Source organism: Sorex fumeus, unplaced genomic scaffold, assembly GCF_029834395.1.
Source record: "Sorex fumeus unplaced genomic scaffold, SorFum_2.1 ptg000045l, whole genome shotgun sequence".
Lineage (NCBI taxonomy): Eukaryota > Metazoa > Chordata > Mammalia > Eulipotyphla > Soricidae > Sorex > Sorex fumeus.
Genome location: NW_026606102.1, coordinates 20,600,923 through 20,619,853, shown reverse-complemented (window position 1 = coordinate 20,619,853; position 18,931 = coordinate 20,600,923). Strand labels below are relative to the sequence as shown.

Sequence of the window (18,931 nt, the reverse complement as noted above, 5' to 3'; positions counted from 1 at the left end):
GGGGGGGGGTGTTGGGGGGATGGAGCCCAGGTAGGCTGAGTGCAAGGTAAGATCTTTCACCACTCTCCTGTCCCTCCACCCCCTTCCTCTTGTTGCCAACAACCATGATGGGAATTCTGCAGGCATCTCAGAGACGAAATCACAGCCCTACTGGCGGTGCACGCACGAGGGAGCTCACTGTGTGTGTGTGTGCACACATATCCCATTTGGTGGTTCTTATGAAGACTTGGTTCATTTAAATAAAATGAAATGCTAACTGTGACAATAAGCTCCATTGTAATCCTCCTAATGTCTTTTTAATGGGCTCCTTGGTTGCAGATGGAAGCTCAGTTCCCACTTCAGTGTTTATACTCCCCTTGGAAGAGTTCCCAGCCACCCAGATCTGCACGGTCGCATCCTCCTGTTGAACTGCTCAGAGATGTTGATGTCCCAGCAATGTGGGCTGTGAGCTTGCCTAGATGGAGAAGCCCAATATCCCCCATTCATCTATCCCAGAGATGCTGTGCATGGGAGACCAGGCAGATTCCTGAGCTCGGCTTGAGGAATAGATGGTCTTCCACGACGGAATCTTTTATTGAAGAGAGAGGCGTGCAGCAGAACCTGTGAAATCATCCGAATCTCTAAGCATTTCCCTTCTCCTTCATTCCCATTAAATCGGTCAAGCCCCTCGAGGAAGATCATTCTGATTTGGGAAGGAAGACAGAGACCTTTCCAGATGGTTCCAAGCCCTGGCCTTACTGGGTTTCTGTGGGGAGTCAGTGCATCAAGGTCTGAATGAAGCCTTGCATCTGAGCACTGTCAGAGAATGGACGGGTTTCCCCTACATGTTGGCGCCACCCCTTCGGAGGAGAAATGCTAGTTGCTATTAAATGCATTTTAGAAACACACAGTGGACAGTGCATTGACTTAGAATTTCCAATGACTAAGAATAAATTTTTTACTCTGCGTTTCATTGTTGTAGGGAAAATACTTAGACTAAAGCTGTTCATTGCAGATCAAACTCAGTTCAGTAGATATTTTGGATTTTATTGGAAACTCCAAACTCTCTCTTCCCCATACCTGCCTGCAGTCTCCAATTTTATTGCTGTTTTTTTCCCACCCCACCCCCAACAAATTTGGTTAATGGAACTGTGTAGGAATCATTAGAGAAAATTTCTCTCTTGCTTTTTTTACCCCACAGTAAAGACTATAATTTCCTCTAATTTGGGTAGAGATTAGATATCTTTTTCCAAATAAAAGCATTGCAATTACAGATCCTTTTCACACCACATACTTTGGTGCCTGGCATATAATAGTGCTTAATGAATACTGATCAATTGAGTGAATGAATCTGTCCCGGAACAAACCGTCCTCATCTATTTGCTGAGAAAAATCCAGTTTGGTTTCAGCTAACGTGGTCAGCTGCTTTAGCGGTGGTAGGGATGATGGGGGACATTTCCCTGGTTTCCCTGGATTACTGGTCAGGCTGGCAGAAATGAGTATCAGACAGATTAGAAGGAGTAAAAGTGCAGAGATATGGAGCATTCACAGGGTTATAATTCTAGAGTAAATGAGGGCAGACAGAACATTGATTCTGGGGCTAATAACAGCAAAAGCAAAGATCATGGACTCCACAGCTAGGTAATCTTTTCTTGAAGGGGGTGAAACGTCTCTTGAAACCCACGCGACCTCAGTGAGCCTCAGCATCATATGCTGAAGTGGAAAATTTTGGAAAACACCAATTTGAATGTTCAGAGGAGTGGGTTGTGTGTGAACTTAACCTTCCAGGAGATCAAAGTTGCTTACAGAGGAGGAAGTAAAAAGAGATGGCAGAGGCTGGATAGTGACCCTCCATGATGTTCACCTTGTAATCCCCAGACCGCTGAAGACATTAATATCTACAGACAAAAAAGAATTTTGCAGGTGACCCTCTGGGTTCTTCAGAGACTGGACAAAAATAAAAATGCAAATTTCTCAGAGACAAATGAACACAACATAACAGCCTTCTATACACAGGAGAGAGAGAGACCCAAACCAACCAAAACTGGGTTGCTCCTGGGTAGGGACACCATCTGTAATTAGCGAGGACAGAGGGGACAGATGATAAGGCGCATGCCTTGTAGGTGGTCGACCCTGATTCCACCCCCTGGTACCTCCCAGTCCCCAGAGTGGCATCCTGGGTCATTGCTAGCCCCATTGGACCTCAGCAGCAACTCATCCTCTGACCCTGCCCTTGACCCTATGGCATAGGAACTGGTTAGAGTCACTCGGGGTGCCAGGTGGGGAGACAGGGTCCCCTGAGCACCATTTAGGAGGTTTCCTTCCCAGAAAAGAAAGAAAAGCTCCACTAAGACAGGAAACATTGGGGAGGAGAGAGATGAAGATGGCTAAGGAGGTAGTCGGGGAGGAATGAACAGTGGCAGGCAGATTTAAGTCCTCCCTTCCCTACTGAAAAGAGAGAAAGAGGACCAGGTGGACAGCTCCAAGGGCTAGTGTGTGTGCTCGCCAGGGAGGAAGCCCAGGGTTGATCCCCCAGACCACCTGGAGCAGCCCCCTCTCCCCCTGCCCCCAGCAGGGTTGAGAATTTCCCCAGCACTAAGCTAAAATGAGGCTCCACGTGTGTGTGTGTGTGTGTGTGTGTGTGTGTGTGTGTGTGTGAAAGGTGGGGGGGGGAAGACAGAGAGAGAGAGAGAGAGAGAGAGAGACAGAGACAGAGACAGAGACAGAGGCAGAGAGAGACAGAGAGACTGGGAATTGTTCTCCCCTACCCTTCCAGTAAGATGTGGAAGTGGAGTGAATCCTGGCTTTCCAGGTGGGCTGACCGTGGTCAAAACAAGGAAACAAGGGCCCTTGGAAGAGGGAGGCAGGCGGCCCTGGGGTCCTCTAAGACCTCCAGAAGGAGCAGCCTTGCTGTTCCCTTCAATCTCCAGCACAACACGTTTGTGGTGTTGGAAGCCACTAGGCTTGTAGCAACTTCTTCTAACAATGAGAGGAAAACAGTACAGAGGGGATTTAAATAATCAACAGAGTTGCTGTGTGTGTGTGTGTGTGTGTGTGTGTGTGTGTGTGTCCGTCCGTGTGTCCGTGCACGTGCTAGGAGCCTGACTGGGGGCAGTACTACAGAGAATGATTTGCTTGGACCAGTTGGACCAGGACGAGGAGGAACAGGAATGAGCAGATGGGAAGAGAAAAAGGGTCGGAGGACATGAAAATGGGTTGAGCTCCAAGAGGAAAGAGCCTAGCTCATAAGAGCCTGCTAGGGCTGCCACCGCAAGACACCTCAGTCTAGTTTGCAAACGCACAAGTGTATCATCTCTCAGTTCCACAAGGTCCTGGCAAGTCTTGTTGGCTTGCCGCGGCTCCACTCCAGCCCTCTCATGATCCTTCTCTGTGCGCGCTTGGCCCTGGTGTCCATGTGTCCAAATGTCCTGTAATAAGGGAGCCTGTTTGGAGGACGGCCCAGCCATGGGCCAGAGGCCCTGAATGCGAATATGACCTGGACTGAGGAGCAGTTTACAAAACAGCGTTTGCAGATAAAACTGTGTGAGATAAAACTACCAAATAGACGGAACATTCAGATGTGAGAGGAAGGTTCTGGTGTCAGGCATGCAGCTGCCAGGCAGAGTGAGACTGGAGAAAGATTTTGCCCCAGGGACAACTGGCAACAAAGTGAATAGCTCTGTAGATTATAAGCTTCAAGCAAGGGTCATTTCTTTGTTTTGGCCATTGTGCTCAGGTTGAGTAAGATGTCAATATTTGCAGAAGCTTGGTGATGGGTATGTGGGAACTCTTATATTTTGGGATTTCTTTTTTTGGGGGGGAAGGGGCCTAGTCTGAAATTATTTTATTTATTCATTTTTTATGGCTTAAATTTTTTTTGTTTAGCTTTCAGTGCCTTTTTTGTTTTTATTTTTTTTTCTCTTTGGGTCACACCGGCAATGCACAGGGGTTCCTCCTGGCTCTGTGCTCAGGAATTACCCCTGGCGGTGCTCAGGGGACCATATGGGATGCTGGGAATTGAACCCGGGTTGGCCCTACCCGCTGTGCTATTGCTCCAGCCCCAACCTTTTTTGTTTTTAAATGCTTTTTGGGTCACACTCAGTGATGGTCAGGGGTTACTTCTGGCTCTGCATTCAGAAATCACTCCTAGGGGACCACGGGAATGCTGGGAGTCAAAACTGGGTCTGTGTGCAAAACAAACACCCTATCTGCTGTGCTATGGCTTCAGACCTGTGCAATTATTATTATGATTTTTTTGTCACACCTGGCAGTGCTCAGCGGTTACTCCCAGGTGATCTGCAATCAGGAATTATTTCTGGTGGGTTTGGGGGACCATATGGGGTGCCGAGGATCGAACTCAGGCTGGCCGGCCACCTGTAAGGCAAATGCCCTACCAGCTGTACCCTGGCCACCTGGTCTGCGATTATTTCAGAGTGCAAAGCTAAAACAGATGCAAAATAGGGCAAACAAATAGGAGCCAGAGAGAACAAAAGTGGGCAGGGGAGGAGAGTGGAGCAGAGCTGAGTCGGGGTGGCAGGGCGCTGTCTGATTTCCAAAGACGCCTGCCTGCCCTAGGGCTGGGGATGTGGTTCCATGGTACAGCACTTGCCCTGAATGTGTGAGGCCCTGGGTCCAATTCCCAGCACCTCCAAAGCAAAAAAATAAACACTAAAGACACCTGGCTCAGGTGGCCAAGCCCAAACTGGAGGAGCGGGTATCCGGGCCTGTAGGCCCTGACTCACACTTAGGAAAGGATGTTCAATTTTGTGCATTTATTTTTTCTTTTTGGGTCACACCTGGTGAAGATCAGGGTTCCTCCTGGCTCTGCACTCAGGAGTTACTCCTGGCAGTGCTCAGGGGACCATCTGGGATGCTGGGGATCGAAGCCGGGTTGATCACATGTAAGGCAAATGCCCTCCTCGCTGTACTGTCACTCCAGCCCCCTTCGTGGTGTTCCATGAGAGTGGCCCACCATCCTCTAATCATGGTGTTGAATGTGTGAATTCCCTGCATATCGACTCTATAGAAAAAAAATGCCACCATCTGGGTAACTAAGATTCGTTACCCGCTCCTTAGCAACTCTGCCTCCTGCCCCAGAACACACTTAACGATTATTTGTTGTTGTTTGGGGGCCACACCCCGCAGTGCTCAAGGACTTCTGGCTCTGAGCCAAGGACCACTCCTGGCGGGGCTGCAGGGGAGCACAGTGGATGGTGGGAATGAAACACCTGCGTGGTCCTGCACACGAAAAGCGCCCTACCTGCTCTCCTATCTCCTGGACCTCTAGATGCTGCCATTTAATTTAATTTAAATCAGGTGGGGGCCACACCTGACGGTGCTCCAGGCGAACTCCTAGCTCTGGGCTCATCCTGGAGCGCTCAGTGGACCATATGTGATGCCGGGGACAGAACCTGGGTTAGGCTCCTGCAAGGTAAGCAAGCGCCTTGCCCTGTGTAGTCTCTCCAACCACCAGGTTGAAGTGTACAAGTCAACGGTTTTGGGGGGGTCCACAAAATCATCAGCCTCACTCTCTGATGAGAGAACTTCCGAAAGAACTCATCTGCCAAATGGCGCGCGCGCACACACGCACGCACGCACACACACACCGTCCAAAAGAACTCAGCCGCATGGCACGCACACACACACACACACACACACAACCTCCAAAAGAACTCATTAGTCGCATGACACACACACACACACAACCTCCAAAAGAACTCATTAGCCGCATGACACACACACACACACACACACAACCTCCAAAAGAACTCATTAGCCGCATGACACACACACACACGCTCCAAAAGAACTCATTAGCCGCAAGGCACACACACACACACACAACCTCCAAAAGAACTCATTAGTCGCATGACACACACACACACACACACAACCTCCAAAAGAACTCATTAGCCGCATCACACACACACACACACACACAACCTCCAAAAGAACTCATTAGCCGCATGACACACACACACACAACCTCCAAAAGAACTCATTAGCCGCATGGCACACACACACACACACACACACAACCTCCAAAAGAACTCATTAGCCGCATGGCACACACACACACACACACACAACCTCCAAAAGAACTCATTAGCCGCAAGGCACACACACACACACACACAAAACCTCCAAAAGAACTCATTAGTCGCATGACACACACACACACACAACCTCCAAAAGAACTCATTAGCCGCATGACACACACACACACAACCTCCAAAAGAACTCATTAGCCGCATGGCACACACACACACACACACACACACACACACACAACCTCCAAAAGAACTCATTAGCCGCATGGCACACACACACACACACACACACAACCTCCAAAAGAACTCATTAGCCGCATGGCACACACACACACACACACACACACACAACCTCCAAAAGAACTCATTAGTCGCATGACACACACACACACACAACCTCCAAAAGAACTCATTAGTCGCATGACACACACACACACACGCTCCAAAAGAACTCATTAGCCGCAAGGCACACACACACACACACACACACAACCTCCAAAAGAACTCATTAGCCGCATGGCACACACACACACACACACACACAACCTCCAAAAGAACTCATTAGCCGCAAGGCACACACACACACACACACAACCTCCAAAAGAACTCATTAGTCGCATGACACACACACACACACGCTCCAAAAGAACTCATTAGCCGCATGGCACACACACACACACACACACACAACCTCCAAAAGAACTCATTAGCCGCAAGGCACACACACACACACACACAACCTCCAAAAGAACTCATTAGCCGCATGGCACACACACACACACACACACAACCTCCAAAAGAACTCATTAGCCGCAAGGCACACACACACACACACACAACCTCCAAAAGAACTCATTAGTCGCATGACACACACACACACACACACGCTCCAAAAGAACTCATTAGCCGCATGACACACACACACACACGCTCCAAAAGAACTCATTAGCCGCAAGGCACACACACTCACACGCACGCCTGCCCCGACAACCATCAGTCGCCCCCGCGCTCCGAGCCCACGGACGGGACCCGCCCGCGGCGGCGCGAACCTCCGGGCGAAAGCGGTCGGGTAATCCGCGGCCGGTCCCGCCCCAGCGCCGAGACGCCGCCCCGCCCACCGGCGGCCACGCGATTGGGCGGCGCGGGCGGGGTGTGCGCGGCGCCGCCCAATGGGCGCGGGGCGGGGCGGGGCGCGGGGCGGGGCGGGCGGGCGGCCGGCTGGGGCCCGTCGGCGGCCGCCGCTGCGCGCAGAGCCGGGCATGGCGGGCTGGTGGCGGGCGCTGCCGCGCGCGGTGCAGCGCTACCCGTGGCCCACCAACGTGCTGCTCTACGCGGCGCTGTACTCGTCGGGCGACGCGCTGCAGCAGCGCCTGCGGGGCGGCCCGGCCGACTGGCGGCAGACGCGGCGCGTGGCCGCGCTGGCCGTGACCTTCCACGGCAACTTCAACTACGTGTGGATGCGCGTGCTGGAGCGCGCCCTGCCCGGCCGCGCGCCGCGCACCATCCTGGCCAAGGTGGTCTGCGACCAGGCGTTCGCCGCGCCCGTGGGCATCTCGGCCTTCTACACCGGTGAGGGCCCCGGCGGCCTGGAGGGGCCGGGCCGGGCCTGCGGGGCAGAGCCGCCTGGGTGCCAGGGCCGGCGGCCGGGCGGGCTGGAGGGCAGCGGCGCGAGGGCCGAGGCGGGGAGGCAGGACCCGGGGCCAAGGTCCGCTGGGTCGGGGCGCCGGGGAGCACGGGCGCCGGGTTGGGCAGCAGGTGGGGTGTGTGAGTGTGTGTGTGTGTGTGAGTGTGAGTGTCGGTATGAGTGTGACTGTGTCTGAGTGTGTGTGTGAGCTGTGTGTATGTCTGAGTATGTGTATACTAGTGTGTGGATGTGTGTGTGTGACTGTGGGTGTGTGTACTAGTGTGTGTATAAAAGTGTGTGACTATGAGTGTGTGCACTAGAGTGTTGCGTATGTGTGACTGTGTACCTGTGAGTGTATGTACTAGAATCTGTGAGTGTGTACTAGTGTGTGTGTGGGGGGGGCTGAGGTTCCATTTCCCAGAAGTAAAGACCCCTGGGCTTTTGCAGAGCCCCCAGCCTCACACCATAGCAGCACAACCTCTGTGAGCAGGTGGAGGCTGCGGGCCGTCTGCCCCTGGAGAACCCGCTCTCCAGCACAGGTGCTCCTTTCCACAACCCCGCAGACACGTGAGGACCCGAGAAACTGCTGCCTGGGCCTGGTTCCCCAGAAACTTCACAGTTCTGGATGCAAGTCCTGCTCTGCTGGCAGAGGCCTGTCCCGTGTCCAAACTCACAAACACATGTGAGGGGATGGGGGCCGGAGAGATCGTACAGCAGGCAGGGTGCTTGCCTTGAATGTGCCTGACCCAGTTTGGGTCTTTAAAACCCCGTATGGACTCCCAGGAGTGACCCTTGAACAGAGTGAGCACAGTAAGGTGTAGCCAAAAAGCAAAAAAAAAAAAAAGGTGAGGGTCCCTCAGGCTCCTTGCTGGAGGATACTCCACCTTTGTGGGCCCAGAGAACCCCCTTCTCAAAAAAAAAAATCTCCCTTTTGTCCCTAGGACCCGGCTTTGGGAAACTTCTTTGGGGTCCTTAATACCCAAAACAATGGAGGGGCTCTCTGTCCCCCAGTCAATCATTTCTCTGGGCCAGAAGGGAGTGGGCTGAGGAGGTGCAACCCCTTCCTGGAAAAACCCAGTCCTGGGGTCTGCCTCTGAGCTCCCTCGCCTGGGGCCGGTGGTGGCTGTGGGTGGCGGCGGGGACGATTTTCTAAGCCAGACTGAGGCGGTCCAGTGGCTACTTTGAGGAAATCATCGTGGCCCTGTGGAGCCTCTTGTGGGGGCCACATTCACTTCCTTCCTCACAGGAGACAGAAGGGCCTGAGTGGGTTGCCCGATGACACCATTGCTGCCACCTCAAGACCTGTGTGGCCTGAGAGGTTGGGGGTGAGGGGACAGTGCCCTGAAAGCAGGGCTGCCAGATTATTCACCACACCTGCTGGGTCCCCCTGAGGGTGGCTCCTAGGCCCGACTTTCCAAACAGGTGTTTGTGACTAAGGGAAGGGGGTTAATAGCAGGGCGAAAACTCGTTTCTCAGAACGAGCCCCCCACCCCTTCTTCTTCAAACTACCCCGTGGGGCAGAGACTCTAATAATAAACTCTGATTATTTTCCCGTGCTATAGACAAGAGACCAGGACACAGTGGGGTGGAGTGACTTAGTCCAAGAAAACACAGTCAGTGCCACCTTTTTTTTTTTTTTTGCTTTTTGGGTCACATCCGGCGATGCACAGGGGTTACTCCTGGCTCTGCACTCAGGAGTTACTCCTGGCGGTGCTCAGGGGACCATTTGGGATGCTGGGGATTGAACCCGCGTCGGCCGTGTGCAAGGCAAACGCCCTACCCGCTGTGCTATCGCTCTAGCCCCAGTGCCACCTTCTTAATCTCTTCTTTGCTTGTGGGATTTGGGGCCACCCTGGGTTATACTCAGGGCTTATCCCTAGCTCTGTGGTCAGGAATCACTCCCGGCAGTGCTTAGGGAACCATCAGCAGCATGGTGCCAGTGAGAGTTGGCCTACTGCAAGGCAAGCACCCTACCCATTGATGTGCCTCTCCAGCCCTGCCACCAGTCTTGATGGCAAAGGTTGCCGGTGGGTCTGGAGCCAGAGGTATCAGGGCATCCGGAGGGAGGACATTCAGGCCCCCCAGGACAAATGCCTGTCCAGATTGCTGCCTTGTTTGACTTTTCAGATTTCTGGCCCTGTTTCCTTCTCATCATGGTAAAACGAAGTGGGAAGGGCTGGCGGCTGTCCAGAGCACTTGGAAATTGCCCCGATCAAATGCTCCTTTGGACTGGGGTGGAGGTCTGACTCAGGATCCTGCATCCTGGGTTGGGTTCGGACTGTCCTGAACCTGTCGAATGAAGCCACCTTCCTCCTCTGTCACAGTGCCAGCCTCGAGCAAAGCTTTAGGAGGGTAACACAGAGTGCTGTGGGCTTCATTTCTGCTGGATAAGCTGATGCAGGGGTTAGCAGTTCTACTGGGCCTCTTTGAGACCTATTCTGTGGGTCCTCTGCAATGGAATCACCCTCCCCACTCCACCCCAAGAAAAAAGCATTATTCCCCCTTTCTCCTGAGCCTTCATAGGGAATTGTCAAAGCACTCTCCCTTCTTGCACTCTTCTGAAAGTAGAACTTTTCTGTTTGCATCTTGAGTTTCTCCTCAGTATTCTTGTACCTCAAGATTTTTTACATGTTTCAGAAGGACTGAAGTGGTATTCCACCTTCAGGTTTTGATTGGAAAGAAGACGGAGAGGAAATGAGTAGTTGTTGGAATACTTGAGATCTCTCATCCTGTGAAGTTTTGTTTTGTTTGAGTTTTTTGTTACATCCAGCCGTGCTAGGGGAGCAGTGTGCATTGCTGGGAATCGAACCAGGATCGGTCACGTGCACGGCAACCTATACGACTATTTCCCCAACCCTGTTTTGATTATATTTATACCCTGCTGTTCTTCCTTCGCATTTCTTATTTTGTCAAAATCAAGCTGGCTTTGAAATTGAGGTTATATTCTGTTTTCAGTGTTGAGTTGGAAGAGTCATTGGGTGAGTGGCTGGGGGGGTTATTCTGTATATTGGAACAGGAAATTTGAAAATGAATGTGAACATTATAACGCACTCTTCCCAAACTGAAAGAAATAAATCAATTTGGTATGTGTTTATGCCAATAGGTATGAGTATTCTCCAGGAAAAGGATGACATATTTTTGGACCTGAAACAGAAATTCTGGAATACGTATAAGGTAAAATAGACATCAAGAATGCAACCAAGATCTTTTTGTATGTTTTCAATTCTAATATATTTAGTGAAAAAATTCTTGAATTAAGACTCTAGTGGGTTTACACAAGACACATTCTATGATAGTGTCTCACCCACGTTGTGGTGGATGAGACGCGACTTCAAGCGTGTCCTTAATTAAGCAGAATGTCAGCTTCCTGCCTGTGTCAACATGGGGGATCCCAGGGTAGGAAAGGAATCAGGTCTCTGTGTTTTATTTTTTTATTTTAAGTTAAAAAATTTATTTTTTAATGAATCACTGTGAGGTAGTTTCAAGCTTTCATGTTTAGTTACAATCATTCAGTGATCAAACACCCATCCCTCCACCAGTGCACAGTCCTCACCACCAATGCCCCCCCTTCCCTACCCTCACCCTGCCTCCACAGCAGACAGTTTTCCCCATACTCTATCTCTAGTTTTGGGCATTATGGTTTGCAATACAGATCCAGAGAGATTATCATGTTTGGTCCTTTATCTACTTTCAGCACACGTCTCCCATCCCGAATGATCCTGAATGGATCAATCCCTCCAACCACCATTAACTTAGTGATCCCTTCTCTTTTCCAGCTGCCTTCTCCCCCAGCTCATGAGACAGACTTCCAACTATGAGGCAATATTCCAGGTCTCTGTGTTTTAGCCACACAATTCATAATGCTTTCGACATTCTTCTCTTTCCTCTTACTATAATCACAGCTGGGCTGGAGCGATAGCACAGTGGATAGCGTGTTTGCCTTACATGCGGCTGCCCCCGGATGACCCGGGTTCAATTCCTCTGCCCCTCTCGGTGAGCCCGGCAAGCTACTGAGAGTATCCCGCCTGCACGGCAGAACCTGGCAAGCTCCCCGTGGGGTATTCGATATGCCAAAAAACAGTAACAACAAGTCTCACAATGGAGAAGTTACTGGTACCCGCTCAAGCAAATCAGTGAACCACAGGAGGACAGTGCTACAGTGTAGTGCTATTATCACAGTTCATGGGTGAATTTTTGGAGCCAACGAGATTATCCCATAAGAGAGTTCATGGATGTAAGTGGTTTCATTGATTCATTTTTACATTCAGAGCTGGTGTGCCCAGCTGTACAGTCTGTCCAGTCTCTGTGAAAAGAACCTTCTGTTTGGACCCCCAAGCAGTGACCAGGCCACTCCTGGCCACACTGAGCTAACCAGACTGTTGGGTTCAATACCTGGCCCAGGGAGTATTTTTTGGGCCTGGTAGTGCTGGTTGGATGGTGTAAAAGAACCTTCTTAACTCCACAAGTGTTAACAGAAAAGGATGATGTATCCAAGGATTATTTTTCAGGCTTGAAACAAATCACCTGCAGTACTGTTTGCTGAATTCAGATATACCTGTCCAACAAATATTTATTCATTTATTCCATGATGATTTATTGAGCTAAGTCCTTAAGGCTTGGCAAAGTCAGGGATGATGTTTATCTCTGACTGAGAGCTTGTTGATGCTTTTGTTTGTACAAAGGTGATCTTTCAGGTTTCTAGACTAGAGCCTGGCCTAGAACTTCCCATGTACGTAATCCCCATGGAAAACAGTGCCAGCCTTCTTGTGCCTGTGGCTCACTCTGCCTTGGCATCTTCTGTACAGTGGTATCTACCCCAGGCCTCCTTCTGGCTCTGCCCACTAAATGGTTGGAGGCAGATGACAAGCAGGATTAAAGCCACACGTCTTCCTTGATTTCCTCTACTGGGGTATAGTTCTTCCTTCCATCAAGAAGAGAGTACAGTGCTGGAAAGATAGTTAATAGCAGGGATGACGATGCTTGCCTTACACATGGCTGGCCTGAGTTTGGCCCCTGAGCATCACCTGGAGTGATCCCAGAGCATAGAGCCAGGAGATAGCCCTGAGCACTCCTGGGTGTGGCCCAAATCCCCCCATACCAACCTCCCTCCCCTCCACCCAAAAAAGAATGAGAGTTCAGAACTCTTCTGTCCAAGTTAAGTATTATCTTCTGTTTGTTTTAAATAGGAATTCAGAGTTTATGCTGGCTTAAAATTCTTTCACATTATGTTAGGGGCTCAGGTGACCCACGTATGGACAGGCAGAGTTCCTTCCTATGGGGTGGTGATAGTAATACTTCTTGTTTGTTAAAACACTTCCTGGCATAACAAGATGTTCTAGGCTCATTGGCCCTACCTTGGACCCACCTTGCCCTGGCACGGCACTCAGCCTTTCCCCGGAGTGGCCCTTTCTCCTTCTGTTGAAGGGAACCAGGAGCTCCTTCTGCTAGGCAGCCACTGACTGCTACCACGTTCTTTTTCAGACATTGTTGCTTCTATTATCATGGTGGCACCAGGCATTGAATCCAAGGCCTTATACATCCAGGTGCTTGCCCCCCCCCCCGCCGATCCACCCACCAGCGCAAACGCTTTGGCATAAAGAAAAAATAATTGCCCTTTATAAAGCTGTCTTTGAATTGAGTTTTTCTGGTCATTTTTGCTAAAGCAGTAAAGCCTTTGTGCCCGTTTGTTTTGTTTCGTTTGTTTGTTTTGGTTCGGCTCTGTGGCCACACCTGGCTGTGTTCAGGTGCCATGTCTGGTTGCACTAGGACACCATATGCAGTGCCTGGATTTAAGCCAGGCAGTAGTTATTAGCTGCATGTTAGGCAAGAGCCTTAACTCTTGTGCCTCTCTCTGGCCCCTAAATAGTTGATTATTAAGTAACTATAGATTTAAAATTTTTAAATACTTGAGATAGTTGAGACAGTTTATTGTAGAGCTTTAGGGAAAAAAATTTAAATCCAAGTAGTCATACCACTCTTAAGGATAATTCTGAAGACTTCAGTTTGAGGAGATATGATTTACAAACCAAGATTTCTGTCTTTAAAATATCTTTTAAATAAGGTCATACATATGATGACTTTATTTATTTTGGCAAATTGGGGGCCACACCTAGTGGTGCTGGGACTATCCCCATCTATGTTCCGGGGACCGTGTGTGAATCCTGATTCCCGGGGTACAACGGAGTACAAGGCAAACACTCCTCTGGCTTGTACCTTTTTCCCTTTTTCCTGGAAAACCAGATGATATGCACGAAAGGCTATTCAAATTCATCTCAAAAGAACTTTGTAATTTCTTATGAAAATAAGAAATGTCAGTCAAACCTTTTCTAGAGCACTGAAGCTGTTTGAATATATTCTTAGCAGTGCATTTCACAATGCAATGCAAGGCACGTGGTGCAGTACTTTTCTGCCATCTCTGCAGCACCTCAGTTACAGTGTTTTGAAAATTCATCCATGGGGGCTGTCGAGAGAGTACAACTAGGGTATTTACCATGCATGCAGCTGACGCGGGTTCCATCCCCGGCACCAGTATGGTCCCCTGAGACCTGCTAGGAGTTTGTGCAGAACCAGGAACCAGCCCTGAGAACAGTCAGGTGTGGTTCCCCCAAGCAAACAGAAAATATTCTGCATGGCCCTTTCATCCATAAATCTCTGCATCATTTGCTGGGGTGAATAGGGAAGTTGCCATGGGTATGTAGTCACATTGTTAGTTTGAAAAGTGGTTGCTCAAACTGGTTCTCAGTCGACAAGTATAACTTGAAAAATGATTCCGGCATCATTTCCTCCACTCCCCAGCCTGCTTTCCCCTCGAGACCTCTGCAGTCTAATTTAAGCGTCTGTCTGAAATGCAATACCTCGTCTGCCTTCAGTTTGCCTGGTGTTTCTTAATCTCATGTAGAATGAGCCGCGGGTGTGTGTGTGTGTGTGTGTGACGCTTGGGTGCGCTAATGAGCTCTCTCTCTCTCTCTCTCTCTCTCTCTCTCCTGCAGACTGGACTGATGTACTGGCCTTTCGTCCAGGTGAGTCCTGGCCCCGCAGTGGGTGGTGGGTGACTCAGGGCTCTGGGCTCCGCCAGGCACTAACAGACTGTGTGTGTATCGCAGCTCACCAACTTCAGCTTCGTGCCTCTCCACTGGAGAACGGCGTACACGGGTGTCTGCGCCTTCATCTGGGCCACCTTCATGTGCTACTCGCAGCAGACAGGTGACGGGACCCTGCAGTCCATGATCTCAAGCCTGTGGGTACTGATGGCCGAGACAGCCAAAAGGCCCCCGGAGAAGTAAGAAGTGTGGTGTGCAGGACTCCCAGAAGGATGGCATCAGATGCGGCTTCAGTGCAGTTGGCACCTCGAACCGCTCAGCTCCATCGTGAAGATACAGTCTTTGGTAGAGTCAGTTGCTTTTTGGTTTTGTTTCGTTTGGGGGCCACTCCTGGCAGTGTGTTGGGGGAGGGCCACGCTTGGTGCACGCTCCCTCCCAGTGCCGGGGGAACCTCATGGTGCCAGCGACGGGAGGAATCTAAGTCTCCCCCAAGCATGCACTCCAGCCCACTCAGCTATCTCCCCGGCCAACCCTGTTTGTTTTTAATCTTCAAGGATAATTTCAAATTTTATTCTCTAAAGCTGTTATTTTATTTTATTTTATTTTTTTGGGTGCGTAGATTAAACCTCGGGCCTCAGACCTCCTCGTCAGGAGCCCTTAATATTATTTCTCTAATATTATCACTTCTGCAGCCTATTAATTCATGTCAGTACAGAGGCCGAGTGGCATTTGGTGATTCTCACTGTTTCAGTTCTAGTATTTTTGTGGTAGACAATTTAAAGAACTCCACATTGATTGTGTCGATCAACATTCTAGAATCTCAGGTGATCTATACACTTTTGGATCAGATTATCTTTTGTACAAAAAATAGTTCTTGTAAATTTCTACTTCTAGAGTCAATCACAGAGAAAGTCAGATAAGCCAGATCCCACCCTGCACTCCTCCCAGCCCTAATACTGTCTAACCTATTGATATGCCGATGCTAAACTTCTTTTAGTCTTTTAAAATCACATGTAAACCAGCTGGGCAACCTCAGTATGTTCTGGACATAAAGCATTTTGTTGATACCTTCTAATTTTATAGTTTCTTAAGTGTATTTTAATGTCCTTTAAATTTACGCATAGGCTGTTGCCTCAGGCACATCATTTCCTAGACAGATGAAATACATAAAACATTTGACCTCTTTAGGAGCATAAAACATTTGACCTCTTTAGGGAGTGAAGTTTCTGGCTCTGAAGAATGAAGGAATTTGGAGCTAGAGATGACTTCAGTCTGGAGTGCAGGCTTTGCGTGCAAAACGCCTGGGTTTGATTTGGCCCCTGACCCACCTGGTTCCCCAGCACCCCTGGGAATGGCACAACCTCTAAGCATTGCTGAGAATAACCCCCCCCCCCCCCCACCAGCAAAAATAAGTAAATAGGTCAAAAAGAATCAACAATTCTTTCTGAGGTAAGAATCTTCCCTCCTTCTGGAGGTAAGAATTTTACTCACTAAAGTTCAAGCGAAGGGCCAGAGAGGGACTATAATAGGTAGAGAGAAAGCGCTTGCCTTGCAGGTGGCTGGCCTGGGTGAGTCTCCCAAACCCCAGATGGTCTTCCCAAGCCTGCCAGGAATGATTCCTGAATGCAGAACCAGGAGTCATCCCTGAGCACCACTGGCCACTGGGTGTGGCCAAGAACAACTACACACACAACACATAGAATAAAGGTCTAGAGAGAACAGGTACTTGAGACATCCCCTTGATGCTCTGGGCTTGAAAAGAATCTTTTCCTAAACCCTTAAATTAGACGCAGGACACACGACTCAAGCTTGTCCACATGCTTAGCTTGTCTCTCCTCAAAATATGTGCACTTAAAAATTATTTCAATATTTCAGGAAGTTTCAGCAAATCTCCCATCCACACAGGATCTACCTCCACAACTTCAGCTTCATTGCGCCCTCACATTGCCCTTTCCTGCGGACATCCTCATTTAGAGGCGTGGGCACTGAAATGTCAACACTTCACTCTGGAGAATTTGGTTCCGACTAAGTCAGTGTATACCCAGGGGCTGGGGGATGACTCACCTGGTAGAGCTCAGGCCTAGCATATTGCTTCCCCAACAGTGTGTGACTCTCTAAGCGTCACTGGCTGTGGTCCTGGTGGGTGCCCAAGGACCACTGACCCAACTGATGCTGGGCTGAGCTCTGCTAGACCTGTTGTTTACAAATGGGGGTGTGGGGGCCAGAGAGATGGTACAGCATAAGGTACACATGTAAGGTGCCTGCCTTGTATGTGGCAACTTAGGTTTGGTCCCGGGCACCCTTATCAGTCCCCTGAGCCCTATCAGGAATGATCCTAGAGTGCAAGCTGAGAATAAGTTCTAAATACCAACCAAGTGTGCCCCCAAACAAAGACCAGAAATGGGTGTCCAGAAAGATAGTCTCAAAGCCTTGCACACTGTTGACCCTGGTTCAGTCCCCAGTAGCACATATGCCCCACCCCTACCCCAAGTACCATTAGGGGTCATTCGTGAGCACAGAGCCTGGAAGAGCCCCTTGGGCACTGTCAGGTATACCTCAGCCCCTCCACCCCTCACCCAGAGCAGAATCAGAGAAGGTAGACCTAGTTTCGGAGGGATGGCCCAGGAGGAGAGACCCTGCCTTGCAGGTGTGAGGTCAAGAGTTGGATCCCCGGCATCACCCCACATGCCAGGTGTGGTTCAGGCAGTGGTGCCTTTCATAATAGGGTGTCATCTCCAGAAAATGTGAGCGTGTACTACAGCCATGCGTACGACCCACAGCGAGGGCTGCGTTCAAAGTGTGTGCCACTGCGTGCCGCCAAAATAATGAACGGTGCTACCAGGTGCTTCGACAGCACAGCTAACCTGTGCCATTTTAGCCAGCATGAGGGTGCCACCTGGGCATCATAGCAACAACTGCCCCCCTCAAAAAAAAATAAAAGGGAAGGGAAGGAGAGCGAGGGAAAAAGATAGATACTTGGAATTTTTAAGCAGACACTTTATGTGATTTGTAATATAATTTGTATGTCTCAATGATGTGACTTCTAAGTACATGGTTTTATGGATTTCACAGATATTAATATATTTTGCATTGCTATTGGGCCAATTGTAAGAGCATTTCTAGAATTTAGTTCTAAGGTCATTTGCTACCTGTGTTGTCTTAAAAGCAGTTTCTGCCACAGAGAATCTAGTACCCGATAGAAGAACATGCTTTGTCCCTTTAGAGAGAGCTGGATGAAAGGGGTGAACGTCTTGTCATTTCAACGGGCTGGTGGTCTTGTCACTGAACTGGCACATTGGTTCTGTGGGAGAAGAAGAGTGTTTGCATTTTGAATGGAAAAGACTTCAGCTGCTAGACCTGTGTGTCTGCTGTCAAGGAGGAAAGATGTTACCGTCATCTGAGTTAAGAAAATGAAAACGTGTGACTCTACTGCAGAGAATCATCTGTTCTTTGATTTCATGCAAATTGTACCTCCGGAAGTTTGCTAATGCAAGAGTGATTTTATGTCTTAATGTGAGAAATGAAATTGATTTCCAGGAACGTGGTGTTTGTTTGCTTTGCAGCGCTCGCTCCATGTTGTACAAAAGACTTGACATACCCCAGTGTATAGACCGTTGCCCCTCCTCGCCCCCCATCACTGCTAATGCCCGCTTCCGTACATCTCCATCATGTGCTCTTGTATTAGGTTCCTTGGGCCCCAGGATTGCTCAGGCAAAGGCAAAACCTATCATTCCTCTCCCTCACAGAGCCGAGACAGACGCAAAACACATTTACTTCCTAGTATAGAAAATGAAAGGGAGATTTGAAGGAGATTAAAAATATTATCATGGGGCTGGAGCAGTAGCACAGCGTAGGGTCAGCCTTGCACTCAGCTGACCCAGGTTCAATTCCCAGCATCCCATAGGGTCCCCTGAGCACCGCCAGGAGTAATTCCTTAGCGACTCGAGCCAGGAGTAACCCCTGTGTGTCGACGGGTGTGACCCCAAAAACAAATAAGATAAAAATAAAAACAAAATTACCTGAGAGAACAAAAACATTACCTCACAGAGCCTGATAAGGCATCACACATCCTGTCCTGGATTCAGGCATCCAGGGTAACATCTAGCACCGAGGGCCTCTTTCCCCCATCTTCCCCATGGTGACGGAATGACAAGCTCCCTTCACTGCCTCCCTCTGTTAGATCCAGCAGAGCTCTGGCATAGCATCCCCGTTGAGACCCAGGTCCTTTCTCTGAGATG

The 18,931-nt window shown here is 49.6% G+C and overlaps 1 protein-coding gene across 1 annotated transcript; it reads left to right on the top strand.

The window, feature by feature from the left end:
- Window positions 1-7,281: 7,281 nt before the first annotated feature.
- Window positions 7,282-18,233, top strand: MPV17L (MPV17 mitochondrial inner membrane protein like). Its single transcript, XM_056122359.1, has 4 exons — window positions 7,282-7,598; window positions 10,757-10,827; window positions 14,643-14,672; window positions 14,757-18,233. Exons 1-4 carry the CDS (start codon window positions 7,289-7,291, stop codon window positions 14,934-14,936), a joined length of 591 nt encoding a protein of 196 aa, XP_055978334.1. The 5' UTR covers window positions 7,282-7,288; the 3' UTR covers window positions 14,937-18,233.
- The last annotated feature ends 698 nt before the right edge of the window (window positions 18,234-18,931 follow it).